The sequence below is a fragment of the Cervus elaphus genome, chromosome 10 (assembly GCF_910594005.1).
Source record: "Cervus elaphus chromosome 10, mCerEla1.1, whole genome shotgun sequence".
NCBI classification, from domain to species: domain Eukaryota; kingdom Metazoa; phylum Chordata; class Mammalia; order Artiodactyla; family Cervidae; genus Cervus; species Cervus elaphus.
Genome location: NC_057824.1, coordinates 39525594 through 39547289, shown reverse-complemented (window position 1 = coordinate 39547289; position 21696 = coordinate 39525594). Strand labels below are relative to the sequence as shown.

Here is a 21696-nt window from a genome sequence, read left to right as displayed (position 1 = left end):
TGACAGGACCCCTGGACAACAGAGATTCCTCAGCCCACTTGCCTGCCTGCCCAGGAGTCTGTCGTCACAGTTGTCAGCGGTCCTGGCTGACCACTTTAAACACTAGGGATTTTTCTTGCTGATCATTTGATTATATCCTAAATAAGGCTTTCTGATTTTTCATGACTTAAAAAAAAATACATATATAACACTTTCATACTTTTAAAAAACAACCCAAACATTCAAAGCTTGTCTGTGGTTTATGCCGTTAAATGGTAACCATCATCTGGGGTAACAGCTTGTCAGTCCGACGCCCCCTAGTGGTCAAAGGTAGTAGACTACAAAGAAGGATGTACTGCGTCCTCGAAGAAAATAGTTGAACTCTGTTTTTCCTGTCACCTCTTATGGAGCATATTTATAAGAAGTGCACACTCAAAAAATCTTAAGTGAAAGTTTGGCAACCACGGCTCTAGGTTATCTTAGAGATCCCAATATGTTGAAGCAGCTGATAAAGAGCACTGGCTACAGATACTTACTGGGTTGATTTTTAGTGAGGAGCTTGTCAATGCAATCAAATGTTTTTCAACTGATAAAATATATCTGAAAGAAGTTAGGGGGCTTTTGTGACTTGAATCAGAATTTCAGAAGCAACTGGTCTTGCAGGAAGTAGTCAGATGTTTTCTTGGTGTCTTAAATGGGAGACGTAGGTGTGGTTAAGTCATAGAGACAGCATTCAGTTCCTGTCTCTTGTGGTTTATAGGTTTTGCATCATTCATCACAACAAAGTGGTAGGCTTTGTAGGCTACAAATTTAGAAGCACAAATGTACATAGATATATTTTGGGTCCTAGGAGTTTGGAAATTGGAACTCCACATGTTCCTTGCTTAGTCAGGATGCTCAAGAATTTCTTGTTCAGAGCTGGTGGGGACTTGGAGAACTTGAGTCCCAGTGTTAACAGATAAATGTTCTGTAATACACCCAGCTGAACTAATTGCTAATGGGGTTCATTGTCCGGGTTTGACAGTTTGAATTAATGGTGTTGGAAGACCTGAATTTCAGTTTCCTTTTCCCCTTTGTGCTTTGGGAATGGTTGTGCCTACTTTAAAAGTTGTTGAGCAAGTTAAATGAGTCAGTTTAAAGTACCTTGGCTGATAGTACATGTTCAGTAAATAAGTATTAGTTCTCATCCTTTGTCTCTCTAACTTCCTTCTCTCTGTGCTTGTCAATGTGTAGGGAGACACCTGGGTAGAAACTTATTTTTACAGGAGGATGAGGAAACTTGAAGTGTGTTAAGCAACCTAAAGTTACTGAGTCATGTCCTGTGAACCCCTTTGTCATGAGAGTGCTGGCAAGTGCTGGCCACAGACCTGCCAGGGATTCCGGGTGACACTAGATTGGACTGTAAACAAATGTGGGTAGGCGTGAGAAAACTTGCTGCCCTTTTCTTGTGAGTGGGTTTTTCTGCTTAGTAAAGAGGAAGTGCCATTGTGATACACAGCATTTTGATACAGTTAGTAAAAGGTATTAACTAGGTTTATGTCAGGGCTCCAGTAGCTTTCTAGCTCTTGCTACACGAAATTCATGCTGTTGGCTGCCCCAGAGAGCAAGTGAATGGGATCTTAGTTGTTTCACTGAGTTGAAAAAGCTATCCAGGATTATGCTTCGGTGCTTTGTAGTTATATGATTTGTAGGTTTGTTTATTTATTGCCTGCATGTTGATTCATTTGTTCTCTTTCATTCATCATACATTTACTAAGCACCTGCTATGTAGTTGCCTTAACATAACATTTTAGTTAACTCTCAGAAGAAGTTGGAGTGCTTCTGAAATCACATTTGTGGCTTGAGCCACACAGATCTGTAGGTTTATTTCCATTGTATATTTAAGCACTTAATGCTCTAAGTTTCCCTGTGAGCACTGCTTAAGCTTTATCTATCAAATTCTAATATGTTTTAGTTTCCTTTTCATTCAGTTTATTTTGTAATCTCTCTTGAGAATTCCTCTTTGGTGTTTAATTTCTAAATATTTGAGGATTTTCCCTGTGTCTTCTTGCTGTTGTCTTTTAGTTTATCATGATCTACAAACATATTTTGTGTGATTTCAGTTCTTTTCAATTTGTCAGGATTTGTTTTATGACCTACTCTTCTTGGGGCTTATTCATTGTGCTTGAAAGAGTGTGTATTCTGCTGTTGTTGGGTGGAGTGTTCCAGATACGTCAGGTCAGATTGGTTGATAGTGTCTACATGTTGTCTTTATCCAGTTTGTTCTATCAGTTACTGAGAGGGGTCAGTTCTCCCAAGTAAAATTGTGGAGTTTCTATGTCTCCTTTCAGTTCTATCAGTTTTTGCTTCGTTTATTTTGAGACTCTGTTGTTAGTTTCTAGAGAAGGAAATGGCAACCCACTCCAGTATTTTTGCCTGGGAAATCCCACGGACAGAGGAGCTTGGTGGATTACAGTCCATGGGGTTGCAAAAAGTGAACATGACTGAGCAGCTAAATGACAACATTTCACAAAAATTTAGTTTTTCCTTTCAGTGTATCTCCTGAATGATTGACTGTATTTATGAGTTTTTTAAGTGGTTGCTTTGTATATTCAAATGCATATATATTTAACTTTTCAAGTTAACATATTACCACATCAAGTGTAATATAGAAGCCTCACCACTTTTCTGCTCTCTCTTCTTGTATTGAGGCTGCCATATGTTTTACATCTGTGAGCAGTGAAAATCCCATCAGACAATGTTCTGTTTTTGCTTTCATCCAGCATTCATATTTTAAGAGATCTTAAGAGAATCAACACAGAGACAGTTGTTCTATTTACCCAGAGATCTGCCAGTTCTCTTGCTTACCCTTCATTCTGAAGTTCCACGTTTCTTTCTGTTTTAAAATGAATTAATTAACTGGTTAATTTTGGGGGCTGCGCTGGGTCTTTGTTGCTTTCTCTAGTTGTGGTGATGGGGCGCTGCTCTTCGTTGCGGTGCGCAGCCTTCTCGTTGCAGAGCAAAGGCGCTAGGGCACGCAGAGTTCAGTAGGCATGGCTCATGGGCTCAGTGGTTGTGGTGCATAGGCTTACTTGCTTCATGGCATGTGGGATCTTCTTGGACCAGGGATTGAACCCATGTCCTCTGCATTTGCAGGCAGATTGTTTTTTTTAGAAAAATCTTTTTTTTTTTTTTTTTTAGAAAAATCTTTTAAATAATTTTATTTATTTAGTTTTGGCTGCCTTGGGTCTTTATTGCTGTGAGGGCTCTTCTCTAGTTGTGGCAAGCAGGGGCTACTCTGGTTGTGGGGCATGAGTTTCTCCTGCCGCGGCTTCTCTTGTTGCCGAGCACGGGCTCTAGAGCATTCGGGCTTCAGTAGTTGTGGCATGTGGGCTCAGCAGTTGCGGTGCCCTGGGGCAGGCAGGTTTCCAGGTTTCTTTCTGATTATCATTTATCTTCTCAATTAACCAGCTCGGCTTGCCATAATGAAATACCACTGACTGGGGTGGCTTAAACAATAGAAATGAATTTTCTCTTACATCTAGAGAATGGAGGTCATAGGTGAGGGTGCTGGCAGATTTGGTTTCTTGTGAGGGCTCTCTTCCTGGTTTACAGATGCTGCCTTCCCTCCACATCCTCACACGGCCTCTTTTCTGTGCTTGCACGGGGAGGAGGGAGCGTGAACACACTCCACTCCCTCATGTCTCTCTCTCTTCGGGTAAAGGCCCACCCCACCCATATGATCTCACTTAACTTCTATTACCTTTCATAGGCCTTATCTCCAGATACAGTCATACTGAGAGTTAGGGGCTTCAACGTATGTATTTTGAGTGGACACAGTTCAGTCCAAAACACCCTCCAGCTGAAGACTCTCATGGAGGATGCTTATAATAGCTTGCTTTAAAAATCTTTGATAATTCCAGCATCTGTGTTATCTGTGACAGTTTGCTGATTGTCTTCCCCTTGATAAGTATTCAGTGTCTCCTCATTTTTTGTATGTCAACTATTTTAGAGCCCTGTACATGTTTGTTCTACCAGACTTAGGCATGAGTTCCACCTCCACAGTCACTGTATGGTCAAAGATGGGTGCTGAATCTGTGGACAGCACACCCGTGATTCAGGCAGCAGGAGTAGAGGGGAGAGGTGGACAAAAGCAGCTTTCCCAGAGGCCCCACCAAATAACTAATACTTCCTTGACTACTCCTGTCTGCAGAGGAAGACTGGGAAATGTAGTCTTTCATTTGGCATCAGGGCCTCGTGTCCTCTTATCGGGGAAGAAGGGGGGTTGGGTAGGCAAATGACAAATATAAGCTCTAGGCGCAAGTGTTTGAACTTAGCCTTTTTCTAAAGTCTACTGAAGTGGGATTTTTGATTCTGTTTGCAAGTTTTCCCACAGATGTTGCCTATTTTATTAGTGATTTTTCTCTGCCAGTATTCTCCTCTGGGCCATCATGCTTAATTACTTATCTTGTCTAGCTTGTTAAGTTATTTGCAAATAATGAGGAACTCTTTGAGGGATTGAGGGGGGACAGTGTCTCTGTCTCTGATGAAGAAATGAGCTCCTGTGCCCACAGAGCTCTGAAATGTGACATTTCAGGAGGATTTTTAAGTATTTAGACTGTGTCTGCAGTCTCAGTACAGGGGTTGTAACTCTTAGACTGAATGAACTGTACTTGGTCTTGGTATTGGATACCTTTTGGCTTTAATTGTCTTGTTGTCTTGGCACTCCCTGTATAAGATTAGGTGATTGATAAGTTAGAGTCCTGTCAGGAAAACAGAAATTACACTTATTTAAGAATTCAATGTGGGAAATTGCTTAAACACGTTTTAGAGGAGTGGAAAGCAAAAAGGGAACACTGAGACAACACATGATAACTACAGGAAGCAGTTTCATCCCTAGGGCTAGGGGTACAACGGAAAGGTGTTGGGGTCACTGACTATCAGAGAGACGGCCTCCATGCAGCTAGAGGTCAGATCTCTGAGGGGAGGGAATCACCCAGTTGCCACAGCTCAGAAGAGGGACCCCAGGGAGCTAGGACTTATTCCTTTGAGGAGAGGTTGTGACCTGGCTCCTGTTGGCACCTCAGAGAGAGGGTGTGATGGGGCTGGCTTGGGGAGTGTGGAAGCTGAAAGCTGAAACCTCTTATTACTGCTTTTACTGCCCGGGGACCACTGTTGGGGTGACACTGCCAGGACAGCAAGCCCACAGGAAGAAAGGGGTCCCTTTGCCTTTCAGTTTTCCTCTAGTGTTTGATAGAGTCCAACAAGCAGAGATGAGATGTGCTGTGTGCAGCCTCGGTCCCCGCATCACAGAGTGTGGAGAGAGGACTGGTGCTGGGAGCTGAGCCACCAGGGTGGGTGCTTTGCCCTGTGAGTGGGTCTAGCCCTGAACTTCTCGTAGAAACATTTCAGGAAATGTTTAAGGCAAATGTTTAGGCCACATGATTTGTTCTTGAAAATTAGTGGTTTGTTGGCCCTTGTGGCAGCAACTATTACATATAACTTTGGTGCTAAGTCAGATTCTTACCACATCTGGGAAATATCCAAGCCTCGGGCTCCAAATGTTTCTTTGAGAAATTATTTTTAGACAGATCAAGGGGTCAGGGTTTCCCTAGACTTTTTCCATGTCTTCTTTTAGGCTTTAAGTGTTCTTAAAAGTTGACTAAAATTGAGGTTTTGGGGAATGGGTAGAGCAGGCTCAAAGCCTGTTGGTGGTTTATGTGTAGAGAGAAGAACATGAGGTGTTGATTTTAGGGAGCCCTGGGTTCAAACCAGCTAGCTTTATGACCTTGGGCAGTTGATTTAACTTCTCTTAACTATAATTTCCTCATCAGAAAAGTATCAGTAATACCACCTACCTCTCACAGTTGTTGACAGGATTGAATCATTGGGTTCCCTGGTGGTCTGGTACTTAGGATTCTGGGCTTTCACTGCCATGACCTGAGTTTAATTCCTGCACAGGGAACTGAGATCCCACAAGCCATGTGGTGCAGCCCGCCTGCCCTCAAATCGGATCATTGAGTTAATTGATATTTATATATAGTACTTACAATCCTCAGGGCAACCACTGAGAAAAAAAACTTTAAAATATATGGTAAAAGAAATGACAAGGGAATTAAAATAGTACACTCAAAAAATTTATTTAACACAAAAGGAAGCAGTCCTAGTGGAAGTAAGGAATAAAAGATAAAACATAGAGAAAACAAATAACGAAATGGCAGAAGTCAGTCCTTTCTTATTGGTAATTACATTAAATGTAAAGGCTTAACTTCTCTAGTTAAAAAGCAAAGATTGGCAGAATGGACTAAAAATACATGATCTGACTACATGTTGTTTACAAGAGACTGACTTGAATTTTAAAGGCACAAATAGGTTTAAAGTAAAAAGAGGAAAAGATATTCCATGCCAACAATAACCAAAATAAACCTGAGGTAACTACACTGTGTGTGTGTGGGGTATTCTTAGTCACTCATTCGTGTCCAGCTGTTTGTAACCCTTTGGGGCGTAGCCCCCCAGGCTCCTCTGTCCGTGGGATTTTTCAGGTGAGAATACTGGAGTGGGTTGCCATTGCTTCCTCCAGGTGATCTTCCCTACTTAGGTATTGAACCCATGTTCTGTGTCTCCTGCATTGTAGACAGATTGTTTACCTACTGACTATATACTAAGTTAGACAGAATAGACTTTTAAGACAAAAATTGGTACCAGAGACAAAGGATATTATATAAGAAGGTGCCTAGAACATAGTTGAATAAGTCACACCCCTGCTCCTGTCCCACGGTCACATTACACTTGCCAAACCATGAACTAAGTTTAGTTTAGATGCTTCTTGTGTGCGGTAATCCAGTGTAGACACCATTCCCTTCAGAATGTGGGGGGCCTTTTTGAAATCCTAGGCTAAAAGCCTGCTTTCTCCTGATGTTGCATTTCTCCCTGCCACATAGGTACGAAGACGCCCTAGTCCTCTTGCTGACGGAGGTGTTGAATCGAATCCAGTTCAGATACAACCAGGCCCAGCTGGAGGAGTTGGATGATGAGACTCTGGATGACGATGTAAGCAGCACAGCCTTGTTGGCCTTAATCCTTGTCACGCTGTGGTATGAATGGAAATGGGGACTTGGAATCCATAGCTCTTTGCTCTGGAGACCGTCTTTAAGCCAGAACAATCTTATGGTTTGAGTTACTCATTTGATATTTGTATTCTGCTGGTCGATTCGGGTTTATGAACTGTAAAAAGGTTTTACAGGCATTTACCTGTATGGACTAGAGACGTAAGTAAAGAAGCCATACATACAGTGAAAAGTGGTTTAGTAAGAACTTGGCATCCCACCTCTTTTCCCCTGCCTTGCATCCACACTCTGGGCAACAAATATAAGCTGGCTGGGTACTGGTGGAGATAGTTAGAGATACTTAAATGATAAGGCTAGGGTGAAAGGACATCTCTATTGACTATATTTTATTAATATAAACTGATATCTCTTAAAATCAACCTTGAGTTTATTGACGCTGGCGTGCCCCACATTGGTAAGAAAAATGTCTTTAAGGATATAATCCCAGTGTTCCTTTTTCTTAACCACCATGCATTTAAACTTTTTCAAGTCACTGTTACGTCTCTCAGAATAGCAGCCACTGTGCTGTGGTTAAGACCTTGAGGGTAGCCATATCTGGGTTAGAAACAGCCTTGTGCTTGGAACCAGATGGCCTAGATTTGACTGTGCAGCCTTGAGTACAAAGAAGGTGGCAGACTGGCCACTGGATTTCTCTGAGGTTTAATTTCCACATCTCCTGAGCGGGAACGATATGTCTGAACCGACCTGTGTTGACAGTCAGGTGAGGGCAGCACACATGGACATAGCGGCCGTGCGCCTGGTGGATGGTAGGTGCTTGGCAGCACTTGGTAGACTTAGCTTCACTTCCTGGTACCTGTTTGATATAAGCCAGTGCATCTCATAGTTTATCTGAATAAGAGTCACTGTGAGACAGCTTGTTAAGCAGACTTTGATTCAGGAAGTGTGTGTGGGGGGTTGGGGAGGCAGCGGGGCACAGAATTTGCATTTCTGACAACCCCCCACCCTGGAGATGCCGATGCTGCCTGTTCATCGACCATACTTTGTGGTCATACTTTAGCACTAATGTGGCCGGTTATATAAGCTCAGGAACCGGCTGTCTCAGAAGGTAATGAATGACAGATTCCTACAGCTGGGATGATGGAAAGGGGACTTGAGCATTTATTTCACCAGTCACTTTTTAAAATCTCCTATTCCTATGACAGGGAGAAAAGTAGGTCATTCTATGTGGATCATTTACTTTTTGAGGAACCAGCTTCTTATGACATTAATTCATTGGATCAAAAAATTTTTTTTTAGCTTGGCCTTTTTAAAGTACCAAATAACCTGGTTTACTGTTTCTTCACATACTTATGTCTGAGAGTGGGCTTGAGGTGGAGGGCAGGCTGGCAGGAGAGCTGATCCTTCTGTGTTTGCCCGGCAGCAGCAGACAGAGTGGCAGCGGTACTTACGCCAGAGCCTGGAGGTGGTGGCCAAAGTGATGGAGCTCCTTCCCACACACGCCTTCTCCACACTGGTAACTCACCGTCTGGGGGGAGCGGAGGGCCTGATGATCTCCCTGCATATAGCGTGGCGGGGTAGGCGTCTGTGCTCACCAGTCTTACACAATGTATATATTTTAAACAATAATAATTATGATAACCGACCCTTGAATTTAATGTGTTTAACATTTCCTCCCAGTATTTTAAAATGAGCTTTTGGAAGCTCTGTTTTTCTTTCCTAAACTCTTGGGCATAATATAAATTTTACTGATGCCTTTATTCTTTCACCAGTGGCTTACAAGTGGCCAAGCCAAGTGGAAGATTTATTTATAAAAATTATACTGTTGGAAAAAAAAAATTATACTGTTGGAAAGTTAGCCTTCGTAAAACTCAAAAAACTCTTGGCAGATTATTTGCTGGGCAGTTTCTGTCTATGTTTATGTGAATATAGAATCCTTAGTCATAAGGACTGATTTCATTCACTAAGTGATGCTTGTTATTTGAAGGCGTTTCATTAAGTCCATTTCTGCTCTAAAGGCAGGATAATTTATTGAGGTCAGGTTTGCATTGCACGGCCCAGCCGTGTCTCGTGTTCTCTTACCTGGAGACTGCCATTTTATTTTGCCATATGCCTTTCATGGGGACCTGTCATATTAACGTCTTAATTTTATCTTAATGGTGAGTTAGCAGCTTTAGGAAGAAAAGATAGAGCTCTGATTATGAAGGTCCTGTCTGCTAAATGAGTAAGGCAAACTGACTCCAAATAATTTGGCTGTCTCTTCACTCTATCATGCACTTTAATAAGGCATAACTGTGCTTTTTTTCAAGGGCAGGATTTCCCTTGGACTTGAAGGGAGCTGGGTCCTGTCTCAGAGCTCTAGAAAGTATAGATCATTTGGAGGCTTGATATCCTCATTTAAGGACATAATTGTCATAATAATCATAGTGCTTTGTTTAGAAAAGTATGGAACTAGTGCGTTATTTTCTTTCTTATTCCAAATATTAACTGGTGGTTCTAATTGTAGAAAACTTCTTGGGGATGGGAGGTGCTGAGGGGTGCCACCTCTTCTTAGCTGTGTGTAAAGGCTCCGAGAGAAAAGTTTTTTACCCTGCTCCTCCCACTATAGATACTTCTTTCAATGTTTAAATGCTGTTAAAATTCGCATTTATGTTTTTTTTAATCTTTTGTTTCTTTCAGTTCCCAGTTCTTCAGGACAATTTAGAAGTTTATCTGGGGTTACAGCAGTTTATAGTTACTTCAGGGCCAGGTAAACTTTGATCTTCTAATTTAATGTTCAGAAAAAAGATTCTGAAAAATCATCCTCCCGGGAGGACTTGAGAGCAGCGCTGCAGCAGACGACCTGGTGGAGCTGATCATGGGCCTTGTCAGCTCTCCTGCGTCAGCGTTGCTGTGGTTTAGTCGCTCAGTCATGCCCAACTCTTTGCGACCCTGTGGACTAATACTTAATCACTGCCGCCTTTGTTGTCAGAACATGATTTCTCCACTGCCCCCTCCTCACTGCTTCCTCTCTCTCAATTTCTAAATAGGCAAAAATTAAAAAAAAAAAAAATGATTAGAAAGGAGCTGTGGGGGAGGTAGAGGATGAGGCTGTGACAGTCTCTCCCAAAGAGGTGTTTCAGTGAGAGAGAAGCTAATTTGGAATAAAGAAGTAGGACTTTTTAAAAACCCTGGCAATTGGAATATTTCTCTGTGTCCTTTAAACCAGTTGGTGAGCTAGGGGAAAAAATAGCCTTGGACTTTGCTGGGATGTGTTCTTCCTTCTCTGGGTTTTAGGATCAGGAGGACCTGGGAGCAGCTCTGCAGCACATGGGGATTGTCAACTCTCTTGTGTTAACGTTGTTGTTGTTTAGTCGCTAAGTCGTGCCTGACTCTTTGTGACCCTGTGAACTACAGCTTGCCAGGCTCCTCTGTCTGTGGAATTATCCTGGCAAGACTACTAAAGAGAGTTGCTATTTCCTTCTCCAGGGGATCTTCCCGACCCAAGGATCGAGCCTGTGTCTCTTGTGTCTCCTGCATTGGCAGGCAGATTCTTTACCACTGTGCCACCTGCTCAGCCCTCCTGTGTCAGTGGCCCTGACTGCAGCCATTTGGAGGGGCCTTGGCCTGCTGTTGGCAGGTTTCACCAGTTGGGGTTTTAGGGTTAGCATTTTGGGATTATTTTGTTAATAATAATAGCTTCTGTTTGTAGAAGAGGTATTGCATGTCAGGCACCATATTATTTGCTTTTGTTATTTAATTCTCTCAACTCTCCTGTGAGGTGTAAGTACTAATCACGGTTCTCTTGTTTTACAAAAGAGGAAATTCATGTTCAGAGGTGTTAGTTTACCCAAGGTCACATAGCTTGTTGGTGCTAGTCCCAGGAGGGTATACTAGGAAATAATAAAAAGTTGAATTAGCCAAAATCTGATATTCATTCTGCAGCCAAAAGCACCAGGAACGTCTTTCTTGCAAACACATTTGTGCTACAGACACACACACACAGACACACACAAAGACACATAGGAACTTAACAAAGTGCTTGCAAACACACTTGTGCTACACACACACACACACACACACACACACACACACACAGAGTTTTCCTTACAGGAGTTATCCCTGGCCCTTTGCACCTGCCCCTCTCTTGTATAACTCTGCTTCTTCAGCCTGTCACATGGTTGCTCAGGGTACAACCTAGTGCCTGGATGAGCTTGTTATTTGTGGCAGAGCCTCCCCAAGAGGCTCTTTCCAAGGCTGCCCTTCTTGGTGGCCTGTGACTGCTTGTTTCCATGACTAGATTAGCTTCTACCATAAACAGTCCATTGGGCCCCAGGAGGTTGACGGACGTGGCATGCCCCAACTCTGGACCTTGATTTGTGTAGATCGAGTAAGAACAGCTTCTGTAGAACTTTAAAAGAACTACTTTTCAAAGCAAGCGTGCCTGTATGATACACCGTTAACATTAATGGGAGTCATTGGACTGTGTACAGATGCTGCAGATATTTCCAAAATCTATTCTTGGGGGAAAAATCATGCTGTAATGGACTCTCCCTCAGGGCTCTTGTTCAAATTAGAATATACTCAGGACCTTAAGGTGGCACAATGGTAAAGAATCCACCCGCTAGGGCAGGAGACGCACGTTTGATCCCTGGCTTTAGAAGATCCCCTGGAGGAAGAAATGGCAAGCCACTCCAGTATTCTTGCCCCAAAAATTCCATGGACAGAGGAGCCTGGTGGGCTACAGTCCATAGGGTTGTAAAGAGTTGGACTGAGCACACACACAGGATCCTAAGAAAGTTATTCTTGATCTTAAAACTAAAATGGAGCATGTACTCTTTTCCCCCCAGAATAGATACCTAAAGTCAGTAATAGTAGCTGACTTTTTAACATTGAGTCTGTCTTCGGGTGGCAATCTGCAGTGATTGCCAAGTCCTTTTTCTGAGACTTAATCTCATCACGTAGACTTTCTCGTCCAAGGACAGTCTGGTCGATTGCTCCCTGAATGAAGTAGGTCTGCTCATCGCAGCCCTTTTACTGGCAGCTTCGCCGTGTGCTTGGCTCTTCAGGTCATTTTTAAAGCTCAACCCCAAGCACTGATCCTTGGGGCATACACTCAAGGGGCAGAGCCTCTCAGGCCAGAGAAATACTTATTTCCTGTTTTAAAATGAGCTTTCTTATCCATGATGAAGCAAAAGCCAAGTTTCCAATGCAAAGGCTATTAAAAAATGGAAACTCTGAGTACGATTTGTTCCTTGGTTCCCATGGTCATTTACCCCTCACATAACCTTCATGCTATATTAGTCAGCCTTACTGCCTCTTACCAGAAGCCACGTTCTTTCCCCCGATGGGTTAGGGCTCATTCCTTTCATTTGCATTTACCTTCTCCTGGCCTGAATTCTGGAGTAATGGCAGTCTTACTTTTATTTTTTTCCTGGCTACGTTGTGAGGCAGGTGCAGTCTTAGCTTCCTGACCAGGATCGAACCCAGGCCCCCTGCATCAGGAGCTTGGAGCCTTAGCCACTGGACCCCCAGGGAAGTTCCTGGGAGTCTTACTCTTTACTCAGCTTCTGTTGATCCCCCTGCTTCTGCTTCCTTGGCAAAAGCCAAGACAAAACCTGCCGTCGCCATGCGCACCAGCTGCTGTGCCGCCTTTACGCCGGCAGGCATCTTTGCCCCCGCTGACTGTCTTTCCCACTGTGTGTGGTCTGCGTCATCCCCTCACCAGTCACTGTGCCCCTGGTGCTGCGTTTGTGTCCTTACATGTCCTGAAGGATCTGTCCTGTAGGTATTTGGCTTCTGCCACTCCTCACTGAGATCCTCCCTCATGGGGGCAACATTTCTGCTCCAAGCAGTCCCGCTAACTTTTTGTTTAGCCGTGCAGACTTCCCTGCCTAAGAGATTGCTTTGTCTATGATACAGACTTTTAGACTTAAACTCTTGGTTCTGCTTAGGTTCATTTATGACTTGTTTTTTCTCTCAGAGTTGAATACCTTAAGTGCTAATTTTTATATTTTTATTGCCCAGTCCTCCCCCCCCGCAAAAAAAAAGACAAATTTTTTTTTTTAGTTTTTTTTTTTTTTTATATGGACCATTTTTAGTCTTTATTAAATTTGTTACACAGCAGCTTCTGTTTTATGTTTTGGCTTTTTTTTTTTTTTTTTGGCCCCAAGACATGTGGGATCCTAGCTCCATGACCCGGGATTGAACTGACACCCCCGCTTTGGAAGGCAAAGTCTTAACCACTCACCCCTGAGTTACCTTGAACATTAATATGTTTCTTTCCAGGGCAGTGACTTTCCAGTGAGCTGTTTTTTGTTTTTTTTAATGATCTTTTTTTTTTTTTTTAAGTGTGGAGCATTTTAAAGTCTTTATTTAATTTATTACAATAGTGCTTCTATTTTGTGTTTTGTTTTGTTTTGGAGGGGGAGCTGTGAGGCATGTAGGATATTAGTTCCCCGACCAGGGATCAAACCCACATCCCTTGTATTGGAAGGTGAAGTCCCTACCACTGAACCACCAGCGAAGTCCTGTGGGCTGTTGTTTGGGTGTGGCTCAGGGGACATCTATCTAGACAGCTGCACGGTAACATGGTTTATGGAAGATCAGACTTTGGTGTGGCCATGTTTTCTTCTGTCTCTGAAGCCTACACGTCGTAGTGTCCTCACCTGCAGGTTCCATTGTGCAGATATTCTGTGTTGATGGGAGCAAGGAGGGAACTAAGCCTCAGCCAAACAGAATAGAATGTGGATTGATCTGAACAGCTTTTCACAGTGGGAACTCTGGCCTTCCCCCTCAGGTGGCAATGTGGTTACGTTGCTTGATTTTGTGGTGATAGTAGTATGAGGTTTCCAGGCTGGGGGGCAGGGCTAGAGACTGATTGAGGGGTACTTACTGTCTGTGCGTTTGACTGCATTGCAGACACATCAGGAAAGAACCAACTGCCATTTTGATTGTTTTGAACCTTGGATGGCACATAATGTTAAGTTGAACTATATGAATTACCATGGTTCTCTTAGGTCAGAAATGGTCAAATAGCAGCAAATTGCTATGGTTCAAACCAATAGTTCAAAACACACACAGCAGTTCCAGGCTGTTTTTCATTCTAGGTACTGCTTTTTTATCAGAAAAATTAGGGCAGGTTTAAATGAGAGTGATGAGAATGGCCAGGATTCTGGAGAGGGGTGGGCACAGAAAACAGCAGGGACCAGGCATGTATTTCAGCCAAGAGAAGATTCGCAAGAACGTGACCCTCCTCTCCACATCTCCCCATGACTGTCATGTGTCAGCAGGCTTAAATTAAGCTTGTTTTTTGTTCTCCCCTCAAAGGGTGGAAGGGCTTCCCCAGTGACTCAGACAGTAAATTATCTACCTGCAGTGCAGGAGACTCGGATTTGATCCCTGGGTCAGGAAGATCCCCAGGAGAAGGGAATAGCAACCCACTCCAGTATTCTTGCCTAGAGAATTTAATGGACAGAGGTGAGACCAGGGGATGATAGGAGGACTTATCGGGGAGACCCCTGTGTTTCTGACCAAGCTATCGAAAGGTGGAAGACTCCCTCAGGAGACATCGAGCTCTAGCATTCTGTTGAGGGGTCCAGGAAGAGGCTGAGGGGCAGTGCTGGGGACGGCCATGGGCCAGATGTGTGCGGGGATGAGGGGCAGAGGGGAAGAGGGCCGGCCCCGTCAGGAAGACTTTTAAGCTGTCTCATGACCATCCATGAGGGAAACCTGATTTAGGCTGCTGTTTTGGCTTGGTTATCATAGAGAACCACGGGATCTTTCCCTTTATGCTGAAAATTAGTACAGTGAAAAAGTTGAAAATGAGTTATCAGGGTAGAGCTGGGTGGGTGATGAGGATGGGTTTGTACAGGGAGGGGGAGGGGCCACTGATGAGGAATCAGAGCCCATCTTCTGACAGGTTTTAGTTTACCCCGGGCTTCGGTTACATAGCAGTGACCCTGAACATCCTTGACACTCAGAAGGTGTGTACTTGTGGTGCTTTTGTTAACTGGGAGAGGAGTGGACAGAGGCACTGTTCCCCCTCACGTGACCATACGTGACCAGAACCACTTCTTGGTTCTGTGTGTGCTGTGGGCCCCTCTGGCTGGCAGTGTGGGGTGCTCACCCTCTTGCTCTGACCCTGGAAGCTGGCCCACCCTCCTTAGCCACCCGTCTGGTGGCCTTGGCCGGGCTGCCTGCAGGCTGAGAATCCTGCCACTGGGTGTTTCTGTGCCAAGGCTCTGTGCTCCGTGGGGAGTGTTGCAGGGGGGCAGGTCAGGGCTGCTTTGTCACTGGCTCTTTCCTCCACTTGTGTCTTCCTTTCGTCCTCTGGCTCCTTGGGGTGTGACCCACTGTCACAACGCCCTGGCCACAGTGTCCCCCTTTCCAGGCTCCTGTCCTTCTTTCGGGGCTGTCACGAGCTCTGTTCCAGCCTCATCACTTGGAAATCCATGTAGGAGCTGAGGTGTCGAACTTGTTGACTCATCCCCCTGGCTCTTAGGTGTCAGCCTGCCTTCTTCTGTCTACTGTGTTGCCTATCCATGTGTGTGTGCATGCTCAGTTGTGTCCGACTCTTTGTGACCCCCATGGACTGTAGCCCACCAGGCTTCTCTGTCCATGGGATTTCCCAGGTAAGAATACTGGAGTGGGTTGCTATTTCCTACTCTGGGGGAATCTTCCTAACCCAGGGATTGAACCCGCGTCTCCATTGGCAGGCGGATTCTTCACCACTCAGCCATTAGGGAAGCCATGTTACTTAGCCATTGTTGTTCAGTTGCTAAGTTGTGTTTGACTCTTTGTGACCCCATCAACTGCAGCACTCCAGGCTTCCCTGTCCTTTACTATCTCCTGGAGTTTGCTCAAACTCATGTCCACTGAGCCAGTGATGCTGCCCCACCATCTTATCCTCTGTCACCCTCTTCTCCTCCTGCCCTCAATCTTTCCCAGCATCAGGGTCTTTTCCAGTGAGTTGGCTCTTGGCATCAGGTGACCAAAGTATTGGAGCTTCAGCATCAGTCCTTCCAATGAGTATTCAGGGTTGATGTCCTTTAGGGTTGCCTGGTTTGATCTCCTTGCAGTCCAAGGGACTCTTGGGGATCTTCTCCAGCACCACAGTTTGAAAGCAACAATTCTTTGGCTCTCAGCGTTCTTTATGGTCCAACTCTTACATTGTACGTGACTACTGGAAAAACCATACCTTTGACTAGATGGACCTTTCCCTTGAGAATCCCCTGAACCATATGAAAAGGCAGTTACCTGTAGTGGGAATTAGAGAATGTTCTTCCTGTTGAAAAACAACCTGAAGTGTTCTGTTCCAGGACCCAGGCTGAACATCACAGCGGAGAATGACTGCCGGCGCCTGCACTGCTCCCTGAGAGACCTGAGCTCCCTCCTGCAGGCTGTGGGCCGCCTGGCCGAGTACTTCATTGGGGACGTGTTCGCCGCACGCTTCAGCGACGCCCTCACAGTGGTGGAGAGGTGGGTGGGCAGTCACAGCATGGAACTCAACTTCCCTGCTTGTATGAGGGGCTGTGGTGGCCGGGCAGCTCTGCCCTGCGCAGGTGACTCGAGGCTCCACCGCACACGGGGTGTGGAGCAGTCACTGCCCTTCTCTGAACTTCATTCAGGTCCTGGTAAAATGGAGTGGACATAGTATGCTGTGGGTTTGTTGTGAGATTTGTATGAGGTAAGGCACTGAGCCTGGGGCCTAGTATGTAGCACACGGTAAAGATAAGCTGTGATTTCATGGAAGAGCTTATATTTAAAGACAGCAGTAACGTCAAGAGAAACCAGCTTTGGTCATAAAGAGATGTTAAGACAGCCCTGTTAATAAAAGGACAAACAAGTAGGCATTATGCACTCTTGGCTAGGCAGCCAGATGCCAGAGGGGTCTTTTTCTGGTGGGGCTAGTTTTTGCAGTCTTCTTAGGGTCCTCGGGAATTGAAGCTGGGCAGCTGCCAAGCCTGACAGGGGCGGACCCCCACCTTACCCCCACCGAGCTCCCATTACTGCTTCTTCCTGGAGGGTCCGTCACGGGCTTTACGGCTGCATTTGTTGAGGATCATTTCCTACTGCCCGGTCCCCACCCCCTCATGAACTCAGGCACCTAAAACGTCATTTGCTGAAAATAAAAGTGACAGGTCGTTCAGGTCTTTTGAAGGTAACCAGCAAGTAGATTAGATCAAACCCGGGTGGGTGTGGATCCAGCCCAAAGTTGAGACACCTGGTGCTTTCATTGGCACAGTGGCTGTGTCATTGGTAACACACTAGGGGGAGCTAGGGCCCAAGCCTACTTACTTGCATGCCAGATTTTTCTTTGTTTCTCTTTGCTTAAAAGCAGACATGACTGAGAATTTTAAATAAATCTGCAAAGCCAGATTAATGTTAATAAGAAAAGCAGTATACAGTAGTAGGAGATTTTAGAAAGTAATTTTGTCCATTTTCTTTCTGTATTTTGAGGGACAGGTATTATCATTTTATCTGTGTAAACTGTGGCCCAGAGAGGGCGAGTGCCTTGCCTCAGACCACACAGTTTGTGAGAAGCCGCACATGGACTTTTACCAGTTTCTGGAGCCCAAATGCTGAGCTTTCTCCAGCCACAGAGCTTCTACTTCAAGCTCTTTTTCCTCTTCTTCCTACGCTAGGCCTGTTTCCTCTGATAGTAGAAATAGAACATGTCTTTCTGTCTGAAGTCTATATTTTTTTAATTTAAACTTAAGCCATGTATTGTATCCATCACTCATTTCGGCTTCACAGGGAGGTTCAGAGATTCTGGGTTGTTATTTTATAGGTCCTTAGGTATATACATCTTTCTGTATTGCTTAAGTTTGCAGACTCAGTAGTTAAACAGACTTGGCTCTTTGGCCTTCACTTACAATAAAGTGTGAGAGAAGCCTCCTTGTCATGGCTACATGATCTTAATAGCCACTTCCATCAGTAGCATTTTTACTTGTCGGTTACATAATATTAGTATCAAGACTACTAAACATAGAAATATTAAAAGACACATTTAGAAGTTCATTTTTAGTGTAGAGCAACATTAAAGAATGATGTTAAATGTAAGTGAAGAGTATCAAGTCACAAGCTGTATGGTTTCACTTCTGTGAGGTACTTAGAGTTGTCAGAATGGTAGAGACAGAAAGTCCTTGGTTGTCAGGGGTGGAGGGGTTGTGGAGAGTTACTGTTTAATGGATACAGAGTTTCAGTTTTCTAAGATGGAAAGAGTCATGGAGATAGATGATTGGGGTAGTTGCATGTTATGAATATATTTAACACCAGTAAACTGTACACACATTGTATGAATGTAAAAAATGTAAAACAGTTTAAAGAATTAAACACTGGGCACTCATTGGTGTGTTACTTATTGATGGTGACTTTTTTGATGCCTACTTATCGTCACCACCACACCCCGCTTCCTAGAACTTCAGATTGAGGACCCTTGACTCTTATTCTTTTACTTAGTTCCTTGGCTTACTGAAAATACCTCTTTCTGACTGCTCCCCAACCCTGAATAACTTGTGACTCAAGCTCGTGGTTTTATAATAAAATCCTGATTTCTGCCCCTATCAGAGAGGAATATTTTTCAGAAGATGGACCCCATGCATCAGGGTCCCATGGATGCTCTTCAGAGGTGCACATGTCCAGATGCCCTCAGAGCTGCAGTGTCCGTCTGTGGGCAGCACCAGCAAGTTGTCTTATACCCAGTTCCCCAGTTGATTCTTCCGCTCAGTGAAGTGTGGGACCCTCTGCGCTGTTGGATTGAGGGAGCAAAACATGCACCATCTTCCCTGGCATGCCCCGCAGACCTGAGTCCAGGGTTCCTTACAGAGCAGGCACAGAGAGAACTTAGCCAGCTCTCTAGGGTTTTTTTTTTTTTCAATGTTTAGTCAGAAAGGAGTCTCTCTAATGGAAGAGCAGTCTCCCGTTTCCCAGTAGAGCTGGTGATATTTAATGTTCATTTGTATGTAGTGAGCCCTTGGGCAACCAGGGGGCTCAACACCTTGCTTCTTAAAGAATTGTGCTGACAGTTAAAAATACCTTAATCTATTGTAGAAACTTGTGTCCCCCTTTCCCAACCCCACCCCAGTGTTTTATCATGAACATTTCATATTTTCAGAAAGTTAAAAAATTGTATAGGTAATACCCATGTACCCATCACCTAGATTCTACAGTGAAATTTTGCTATATTTTATCATATGTCTATCTACCTGAAACATTTGCTTATTTTCCATTTTTTTTTTTTTAATTTTTTTTATTATTTTCCATTTTTTAAAATTGTGGTAAAATACACATATAATAACAATTTCTATTCTAATCATGTTGTTGGATGTATTATATTCTCTGTTGGATATTTATATTGTTTTCAAAAAGTTTGAGACTGTAGGTAGTGCTTTAGTCTGTGTCTTAGTATATAAATCTTTATGCATATCTCAGATTACATCTTTGGGATAAAATTGAAAACCTGGTCTTGATTCTTTTTTGATTGGAAAAAAGCATGTCCTCAAGACCTTTGTTGATACCTTGTCCATTTTGTCTGCTTTAGTCCACAAACTGAGTGTGGTCTCACTCGTACAATTCTTCTTTGCCAACAGATTGGTCAAAGTCACTTTGTATGGATCTCAGATAAAATTGTACAACATTGAGACTGCCGTGCCATCAGTATTGAAGCCTGATCTCATTGATGTGTAAGTATAGTTAGATGTTTGTGTATTCTCAGAAAGACTTGTTCTCTGCCCCCAAATGGCTTTATAGATAAAAAGAGACTGTAGTGGCTGTTGTGAAAAGATGAAAAAACTCCCTCTCCAAACCCCGAAAGAGAGAAAGCTTGTTATATCTGGGGACTGGGGTGGCTGGAGTGAGTGGAGTTCATCAGGCAGATGAGAGCTGGGAGCAGAGGGTAGGTATATGGCATAGGCATTTCAGGAGGAAAGAATAGCACATGCCAAGACACAGAAGTGATGCAGAGTCACACAGGTAGGGGTGTGGGGAGCAGCTGGTGTGGTGGGAGGCGAGGCTGGATAGTGAATGCCATGAATCGTGTTCTGAAGACCAGTGACTGAAACTGTAGGGTACAGAAGAATTGCGTGGGGAACAAATGCCCCTAGAGATCCTGACTATAGCAGGATGGTACGAGGCTTTGGTATTTGCATATTAAACAAGAACCCTAAGTGATTCTGAAGCCGGCCACCCAGGGACCACACTGAGAAACATTATAGACGGTGGGAGACCATTAGGAAAGTGACATAGGGACGGGGTAAAGGAATGGGGATTGGAGATGGGGCCCTCTCCCAGAGATTACTGCCTGGAAGGCTTGCTCTCGGCTGGAGAGGCATTCTGCCAGATTCAGCCCCGTGCTAGCTTTTAAAAATAGTTTTACTGGAGCACAGCCCTGCCCATTCATTTACATTATTACCTATGGCTGCTTTTGCACTGTAGTGGCAGAGTAGTTAACAGTTCTGAGTGATAGTGGATGGCCTTCAAAAACAAACATTTATATTCTGACTTTCTTCAGAAAAAGTCTCTGATCCCTGTTCTAGAGCATTCTGGAGCTTCAAATTAGATACACAGAAAAAGAGTCTCATTTACTATGGTGGTTTCAAAAAAAATTTTTTTTTAATATTGCTCTCCTTTTTGAGAATTTAGAGAAAGCTTCTTCCAAGAAAGAGGCTGATTTGCTCATAAACACGCCTTGCACACAATTTCAGAACGTTTTAGTGTTCCTTCCTTTAGCCTTAAGGAGCTGTATAAATGTAAAAGATTGGCTGAAATTCTTAGACACCCCTTTCACAGGACAGACTGATGCCTTTCTCCTTACTTTTCGTACTTTTTGATCACTGGGTTCTAAAGATAAAATACAAAATAACTGTTTCGTCACTATGAATACCAAAATCCCAAAATTTACAGTTTCTTACTGTAAGGTATTTAGTACCTATTCTTACCTAACTTTTTAGTTTGGAAAAGCTCAAATTTATAGGAAAGGGGGTAATAGAATGAACACCCATATACTGTACTCTCAAGCTCGATTCATCAGTGATAAATATTTTGCCACATTTGTTGTGTGTGTTTGTTTGTTCTGTTTTTGCTTCTCTCTCTGTATACACATTTGCATGTGCATGCTCAGCGGCTCAGTTGTGTCTTACTCTTTTGCGACCCTATGGACTGTAGGCTGCCAGGCTCCTCTGTCCATGGGATTTTTTCAGGCAAGAATACTGGAGTGGGTTGCCATTTCCTGCCCCAAGGGATCTTCCCAACTCAGGGATCGAATGTGTATCTCCTGCACTGCAGATGGCTTCTTTATCACTGAACCATCAGGGAAGCCCCACATATGTGCACACACATACATGTTTTTTGTGTGAACTATTTGAAAATAAATTGCAGACAACACATCATTTCACCTTTTATATCCTTCAGCATTTATCTCCTAGGAACATTCTTCTGTATAACCATAATACATTATTAACACTCAAAAACTTTCATAGATGCAGTAATGTCATCTCCTGTTTTTAAGCATATCTATATGTCTGTATATTCCGGTTTCCCTAATTGTCCCAGGAATGTCCTTTATACGTATATATCTATAGATGTATATATTTTAGCTCTAGGTTCTAACTAAGGAATCTCATTATGTGTTTCTCTTATAGTCTAGACAAGTTAGTTCCCCAAATTGTGTGTTTGGGAGGGGTAGGGTGGGGGG

General features: G+C 43.7%; 1 protein-coding gene across 2 annotated transcripts in view; it reads left to right on the top strand.

The window, feature by feature from the left end:
• The window catches only part of XPO6 (exportin 6), a 109272-nt gene that overhangs the window by 64856 nt on the left and 22720 nt on the right, over positions 1-21696 (top strand). The window contains exons 10-14 of one of the 2 annotated variants that reach the window (XM_043914582.1): positions 6900-7008; positions 8449-8538; positions 9702-9771; positions 16322-16481; positions 19595-19687. In XM_043914582.1, the coding sequence (XP_043770517.1) occupies positions 6900-7008; positions 8449-8538; positions 9702-9771; positions 16322-16481; positions 19595-19687 (522 nt within the window). Of the gene's footprint in view, positions 1-6899; positions 7009-8445; positions 8539-9701; positions 9772-16321; positions 16482-19594; positions 19688-21696 lie in introns of both variants that reach the window. The other variant, XM_043914581.1, reaches the window with a different exon arrangement.